General features: G+C 65.3%; 1 protein-coding gene across 1 annotated transcript in view; it reads right to left on the bottom strand.

Annotated features, from left to right (window-relative positions):
- The window catches only part of MED12 (mediator complex subunit 12), a 73,205-nt gene extending 69,206 nt beyond the window's left edge, over window positions 1–3,999 (bottom strand). Inside the window, 3 exon segments of the mRNA XM_065410898.1 lie at window positions 1,102–1,293; window positions 2,276–2,380; window positions 3,901–3,999. Of these exon segments, the coding sequence (XP_065266970.1) occupies window positions 1,102–1,293; window positions 2,276–2,380; window positions 3,901–3,999 (396 nt within the window).
- Between the last annotated feature and the right edge of the window lie 4,246 nt (window positions 4,000–8,245).

Below are 8,245 nucleotides of genomic sequence, written 5' to 3' on the forward strand. Positions count from 1 at the left end.
AGTACCAGAGCTGAAGTGCAACACATGAGAAATGAAGCAGGAAACTGGGGAAAGGTACTGCAAAGAGGCAGGTCTGTCATAAACACAGTTCTTAAGGGAAGGGTGGATAACAAGTCAAGAAGTGTGTAAGTACAAAAGACACACTAACAGCCTGTGAAAACTGACTTTTACCCGCAGGGGCCCTGAACTCCAGGACCTGGCAAACCCTAGCCCAGAGGTAGTCAATAGGCAGACCATGGGCCAAATCCAGACCACCAGACGCTTTTGAATGGACCCCGAAATCTTTTTATTTACTTATTATTTTCTCTGGAATTTGGACCTTGATTATACCTGGACTAAGAAATTTAGACCTTGACAAAAAAATAAATTGACTACCTCTGCTCTAGCCTCTACATTATACACTCTGCTGCTACAACGATAGGAACTAAGCTTCCCCACAACCACTGCCAGGCTCACAAGCCCCCTGTTTCTAGCCCCACCTCTTCAGAAGACAGAGCTTTCTTTCCTCATCCAGCCCTCGGAGAATTCATCATTCCAGCTCCACTATGGTAGCATCAAGGCCTAGCTCCTGGAGCACAGAAATGTAAATGCTCTTCTTAACCAGCTCTCCACCAGGCCAATACACAGAGCCCTTCCCTGTAAGAAGGCTGCCACAGACAGGAGTGTGGGAAGTCATTCAGCTAGTTATCGCTAGACAATCTCACTACAATCTTTGAGAACTTGAAAACACCATAGCAGCATGAACTACCCTCATCTAAGCATGAGGCCAATAAAGGTAGGCAGCAGCAGTTCCCCTAAAAGCAATCGAAATTCAAATGAAACATTCAAGCTCTACATGCCATGAGACAAAGTTTAGCCTCGTCTCTGAATAACTGGGAACCTTAGCTCTACAGCTGTGGAGGACACAGGCAGCCCAAGATGAGTCCTGGACACACACTCTGAGAACTATAACCAATCTGATGTGGAGAGAGAACAAACCTCTTCTAACCGCAAAACCTCCATTGCAGTCTTCAAAAATAGACAATACCCACAAAACCAGGTGAGGGAAGAGCTCAGACAGGACATGTTCTACCTTTCTTGGCAGCCTCACCTGCAACATACCTTTTTAGCCAGGTGAGTGAGGGGCTTAGTCCCAGACAGATCTGTGAACCAGTTGTTTATGGCACTCTGAGAGCGTGCCGTCACCAGCCAGAAGTTATCCTTCTGGTTCACCTGAGGTTTCCGTCTTCCCGTGTCAGGCAGCGTGTTGCAGCGAAGCTTCTCTGCAATAATGCTGCTAAAATTTGAACTAATCTGAAAAAGAGAAGAGGGTAAGAAGCCTCTCACAGAACTGGGTCCTGTGAGCTACACACTAACCCCTTGTTAGTCTCTGGGAGAGGCTTGGCTTTATTAATTAGTTACATACATTTGCTATTATCCCCAAAGTCTCATTAGCATGAACTTCCAAAACCCAATCACCAAAAACAGCCAATGGCTCCCTTTACTTCAATCAACAAGATGACTATCTGCAGCAGGACTGAGAATACCTCAATAAGGGAACTTCTGAATTGCAGCGCTAAAATAGCCTGGCTTTAGCACCGCTGGAATGAACGTCTCTAATTCCTTGGCAGAAGAACCCAACACTTGGCACTTCCTGATGGCCTTCCATCCGAGGATATCAGTGGGAGGGAGGCCTGGTGAGCACTAACACATTGTACAGGAGGCCAGACTGAGGCACAGGCATCTCATGACTCCCAGCTTTGTGTTTGCACCAACAGAGAAGTCTGTCTTCCAAACATACAACTTCTTATCCACCACAGCAATGTCCCTGCATCAAGCCAATACTGATGTTCTAACCTCCTACTTAATTTGCAGCTCAAGTGTGAGCCAGTAATCTGTCAGGATGGGGCATCTAGGTACTAGTTATCAACAGCTGTGGATAAAGCTCTGCCACCACATCACACCGCATCACTGACACTGTGGGTCAGGAGCGGAGCAGCCTACTCTCCCACCAAGGTTGGGAACACAGCAGCCCACCACCACAAAGAAGGATAGACACTCCTAGAGCTTAGCCTTGGGAAGGTGATAGGCCAGATCATCACAAGAGTGTAAACCTGTCCACCCTAGAACTCCTATCCCAAAGACCCTGGCTGTGGGCCAAGATCTAGAACCACCACACTAATCATCACCAGTCTGGGTGCAGAAATCATTAAGAACAAGGCCTACCCCTGGGAACCCTAGTAAGAGGGACTCGATGCAGTGGGGCTTGGCCCCCAAAGCCCTGCAGGGATCTCACCTTAGCTGGATTAAAGTTGACATTTTTGGCAGTACCATGTTCATCTCCAGAGACTGCTGGCTGATTATTGAAACCCTGCTTCACATTTAAAGCGGTGAGCTCATCCTGTGCAAGAGAAGGAGTGAGGGAACGCTGCATGGCAGTGCAGCTCTACACAAGCCATGCCGCTCCCCTGGTAGCCCTGCCCAGAGACACGGGACTAGACAGTGAGAGAAAGGAGGTTATCCTCCCCTAGTGGTCCCTGCCACAGCCCTCACTGAGGGAGGGCAACTTCCCAGCCTCATCCACTGATCTCCACAGGGACAGGACCCCTCAGTGACGGGGCCCATTCCCTGACACCCCCCTGGGGACAGGACCCCTCAGCGACGGGGCCCATCCCCCACACTCCCCTGGGGACAGGACCCCTCAGCGACGGGGCCCATCCCCCACACCCCCCTGGGGACAGGCCCCTCAGCGACGGGGCCCATCCCCCACACCCCCCTGGGGGCAGGACCCCTCAGCGACGGGGCCCATCCCCCACAGCCCCCCAGGACAGGACCCCTCAGTGACGGGGCCCATCCCCTGACACCCCCCTGGGGGCAGGCCCCTCAGCGACGGAGCCCATCCCCCACAGCCCCCCAGGACAGGACCCCTCAGTGACGGGGCCCATCCCCCACAGCCCCCCAGGACAGGACCCCTCAGCGACAGGCTCATCCCCTGACACCCCCCTGGGGGCAGGACCCCTCAGCGACGGGGCTCATCCCCTGACACCCCCCTGGGGGCAGAACCCCTCAGCGACGGGGCCCATCCCCTGACACCCCCCTGGGGGCAGGACCCCTCAGCGACGGGGCTCATCCCCTGACACCCCCCTGGGGGCAGGACCCCTCAGCGACGGGGCCCATCCCCCACAGCCCCCCAGGACAGGACCCCTCAGTGACGGGGCCCATCCCCTGACACCCCCCTGGGGGCAGGACCCCTCAGCGACGGGCTCATCCCCTGACACCCCCCCTGGGGGCAGGCCCCTCAGCGACGGGGCCCATCCCCCACACCCCCCTGGGGGCAGGACCCCTCAGCGACGGGGCTCATCCCCTGACACCCCCCTGGGGGCAGAACCCCTCAGCGACGGGGCCCATCCCCCACACTCCCCTGGGGGCAGGACCCCTCAGCGACGGGGCTCATCCCCTGACACCCCCCTGGGGGCAGGACCCCTCAGCGACGGGGCCCATCCCCCACAGCCCCCCAGGACAGGACCCCTCAGTGACGGGGCCCATCCCCTGACACCCCCCTGGGGGCAGGACCCCTCAGTGACGGGGCCCATCCCCCACACTCCCCTGGGGGCAGGACCCCTCAGCGACGGGCTCATCCCCTGACACCCCCCTGGGGGCAGGACCCCTCAGCGACGGGGCCCATCCCCCACACTCCCCTGGGGGCAGGACCCCTCAGCGACGGGCTCATCCCCTGACACCCCCCTGGGGGCAGGCCCCTCAGCGACGGGGCCCATCCCCCACAGCCCCCCAGGACAGGACCCCTCAGCGACAGGCTCATCCCCTGACACCCCCCTGGGGGCAGGACCCCTCAGCGACGGGGCCCATCCCCCACACCCCACACCCGGGTCCCCCAGGCCCGGTCACGCCCCCGGCCCGCACCTCCTTCTGCTTGGGGTCCTGCGGGTAGACGTCAGGCGGCCCCAGGCGCGGCCGCTTCAGGGGCCGGTGCTCGTAGCTCAGGATCCCGAAGGCCGCCATCGCCGGGGGGGGTGGCGGGGCCGGCAAGGCTGGGGGAGAGACACGGCCGGGCCACAACAAGGAACGGCGGAACCACCCGAGTGGGCCCGAACCAGCACCCGGCACTCACGGAAACTGCCGAGCGGGGTCGGAGCTTCCCGAGCCGGCACCCGGCACTCACGGAAACTGCCGAGCGGGGCCGGAGCTTCCCGAGCCGGCACCAGACGCTCACGGAAACCGCCGAGCGAGGACGGAGTTTCCCGAGCCGCCACCCGGCACTCACGAAAACCGCCGAGCGGGGCCGGAGCTTCCCGAGCCGCCACCCGGCACTCACGGAAACCGCCGAGCGGGGCCGGAGCTTCCCGAGCCGGCACCCGGCACTCACGGAAACCGCCGAGCGGGGCCGGAGCTTCCCGAGCCGGCACCCGGCACTCACGGAAACCGCCGAGCGGGGCCGGAGCTTCCCGAGCCGGCACCCGGCACTCACGGAAACTGCCGAGCGGGGCCGGAGCTTCCCGAGCCGGCACCCGGCATTCACGGAAACTGCCGAGCGGGGCCGGAGCTTCCCGAGCCGGCACCAGGCACTCACGGAAACTGCCGAGCGGACCAGCGCCCGTTTCCCCGCCTAGGCAGCACCTAGTGAGCGGCCAGCTCGGCAGCCTCGTGCCCGGCCTGCCCCACGTGACCCGCTTCGCCCCCCACGTGTCCCCGTCTCACTGCTGACCGGGCTGTTTTAAGTCCGGTCGGCGGCGCCGGGACCTGCCAGCATCTCCCTCTGGCCCCCAGTCTTAGAGGTGCCCCGGGGCCCGCGCCGGCTCCGCAGCTCCCATTGGCCAGGGGCTCCCCGGCCCCCCACGTAGAAACCAGAGGGAGATTCCAGCCACTTCCTGGGAGCCCCCTCCCGGAGCCCCCTCCTGCCCCCTGAACCCCTCATGTCCGGCCCCACCCCAGAGCCCACACCCCCAGCCGGAGCCCTTGCCCCCTCCCACACACCAATCCCCTCCCGGAGCCCCCTCCTGCCCCCTGAACCCCTCATGTCCGGCCCCACCCCAGAGCCCACACCCCCAGCCGGAGCCCTTGCCCCCTCCCACACACCAATCCCCTCCCGGAGCCCCCTCCTGCCCCCTGAACCCCTCATGTCCGGCCCCACCCCAGAGCCCACACCCCCAGCCGGAGTCCTTGCCCCCTCCCACACACCAATCCCCTCCCGGAGCCCCCTCCTGCCCCCTGAACCCCTCATGTCTGGCCCCACCCCAGAGCCCACACGCCCAGCCGGAGCCCTCGCCCCCTCCCACACACCAATCCCCTCCCGGAGCCCCCTCCTGCCCCCTGAACCCCTCATGTCCGGCCCCACCCCAGAGCCCACACCCCCAGCCGGAGTCCTTGCCCCTCCCACACACCAATCCCCTCCCGGAGCCCCCTCCTGCCCCCTGAACCCCTCATGTCCGGCCCCACCCCAGAGCCCACACCCCCAGCCGGAGTCCTTGCCCCCTCCCACACACCAATCCCCTCCCGGAGCCCCCTCCTGCCCCCTGAACCCCTCATGTCCGGCCCCACCCCAGAGCCCACACCCCCAGCCGGAGCCCTTGCCCCCTCCCACACACCAATCCCCTCCCGGAGCCCCCTCCTGCCCCCTGAACCCCTCATGTCCGGCCCCACCCCAGAGCCCACACCCCCAGCCGGAGCCCTTGCCCCCTCCCACACACCAATCCCCTCCCGGAGCCCCCTCCTGCCCCCTGAACCCCTCATGTCCGGCCCCACCCCAGAGCCCACACGCCCAGCCGGAGCCCTTGCCCCCTCCCACACACCAATCCCCGCCCAGACCTCCTCCTGCCCCCTGAACCCCTCATGTCCGGCCCCACCCCAGAGCCCACACCCCCAGCCGGAGTCCTTGCCCCCTCCCACACACCAATCCCCTCCCGGAGCCCCCTCCTGCCCCCTGAACCCCTCATGTCCGGCCCCACCCCAGAGCCCACACCCCCAGCCGGAGCCCTTGCCCCCTCCCACACACCAATCCCCTCCCGGAGCCCCCTCCTGCCCCCTGAACCCCTCATGTCCGGCCCCACCCCAGAGCCCACACCCCCAGCCGGAGCCCTTGCCCCCTCCCACACACCAATCCCCTCCCAGACCCCCTCCTGCCCCCTGAACCCCTCATGTCCGGCCCCACCCCAGAGCCCACACCCCCAGCCGGAGTCCTTGCCCCCTCCCACACACCAATCCCCTCCCGGAGCCCCCTCCTGCCCCCTGAACCCCTCATGTCCGGCCCCACCCCAGAGCCCACACGCCCAGCCGGAGTCCTTGCCCCTCCCACACACCAATCCCCTCCCGGAGCCCCCTCCTGCCCCCTGAACCCCTCATGTCCGGCCCCACCCCAGAGCCCACACCCCCAGCCGGAGTCCTTGCCCCCTCCCACACACCAATCCCCTCCCGGAGCCCCCTCCTGCCCCCTGAACCCCTCATGTCCGGCCCCACCCCAGAGCCCACACCCCCAGCCGGAGCCCTTGCCCCCTCCCACACACCAATCCCCTCCCGGAGCCCCCTCCTGCCCCCTGAACCCCTCATGTCCGGCCCCACCCCAGAGCCCACACCCCCAGCCGGAGCCCTTGCCCCCTCCCACACACCAATCCCCTCCCGGAGCCCCCTCCTGCCCCCTGAACCCCTCATGTCCGGCCCCACCCCAGAGCCCACACCCCCAGCCGGAGCCCTTGCCCCCTCCCACACACCAATCCCCGCCCAGACCTCCTCCTGCCCCCTGAACCCCTCATGTCCGGCCCCACCCCAGAGCCCACACCCCCAGCCGGAGTCCTTGCCCCCTCCCACACACCAATCCCCTCCCGGAGCCCCCTCCTGCCCCCTGAACCCCTCATGTCCGGCCCCACCCCAGAGCCCACACGCCCAGCCGGAGTCCTTGCCCCTCCCACACACCAATCCCCTCCCGGAGCCCCCTCCTGCCCCCTGAACCCCTCATGTCCGGCCCCACCCCAGAGCCCACACCCCCAGCCGGAGTCCTTGCCCCCTCCCACACACCAATCCCCTCCCGGAGCCCCCTCCTGCCCCCTGAACCCCTCATGTCCGGCCCCACCCCAGAGCCCACACCCCCAGCCGGAGCCCTTGCCCCCTCCCACACACCAATCCCCTCCCGGAGCCCCCTCCTGCCCCCTGAACCCCTCATGTCCGGCCCCACCCCAGAGCCCACACCCCCAGCCGGAGCCCTTGCCCCCTCCCACACACCAATCCCCTCCCGGAGCCCCCTCCTGCCCCCTGAACCCCTCATGTCCGGCCCCACCCCAGAGCCCACACCCCCAGCCGGAGCCCTTGCCCCCTCCCACACACCAATCCCCGCCCAGACCTCCTCCTGCCCCCTGAACCCCTCATGTCCGGCCCCACCCCAGAGCCCACACCCCCAGCCGGAGTCCTTGCCCCCTCCCACACACCAATCCCCTCCCGGAGCCCCCTCCTGCCCCCTGAACCCCTCATGTCCGGCCCCACCCCAGAGCCCACACCCCCAGCCGGAGCCCTTGCCCCCTCCCACACACCAATCCCCTCCCGGAGCCCCCTCCTGCCCCCTGAACCCCTCATGTCCGGCCCCACCCCAGAGCCCACACCCCCAGCCGGAGCCCTTGCCCCCTCCCACACACCAATCCCCTCCCAGACCCCCTCCTGCCCCCTGAACCCCTCATGTCCGGCCCCACCCCAGAGCCCACACCCCCAGCCGGAGCCCTTGCCCCCTCCCACACACCAATCCCCTCCCGGAGCCCCCTCCTGCCCCCTGAACCCCTCATGTCCGGCCCCACCCCAGAGCCCACACCCCCAGTCGGAGCCCTTGCCCCCTCCCACACACCAATCCCCTCCCAGACCCCCTCCTGCCCCCTGAACCCCTCATGTCCGGCCCCACCCCAGAGCCCACACCCCCAGCCGGAGCCCTTGCCCCCTCCCACACACCAATCCCCTCCCGGAGCCCCCTCCTGCCCCCTGAACCCCTCCTTTCTGACCCCACTCTGGAGCCTGTACCCTTCCCACACACCCTCCCCCTCCCGGAGCCCCCTCCTGCCCCCTGAACCCCTCCTTTCTGACCACACTTTGGAGCCCTTGCCCCCTCCCACACCCCTTCCCCCTCCTGGAGCCCCCTCCTGCCCCCTGAACCCCTCCTTTCTGACCCCACTCTGGAGCCTGTACCCCTCCCACACACCAACCCCCTCCTGGAGCCCCCTCCTGCCCCCTGAACTCCTCCTTTCTGACTCCACTCTGGAGCCTGTACCCCTCCTGC

The sequence above is a fragment of the Emys orbicularis genome, chromosome 9 (genome assembly GCF_028017835.1).
Source record: "Emys orbicularis isolate rEmyOrb1 chromosome 9, rEmyOrb1.hap1, whole genome shotgun sequence".
NCBI classification, from domain to species: domain Eukaryota; kingdom Metazoa; phylum Chordata; order Testudines; family Emydidae; genus Emys; species Emys orbicularis.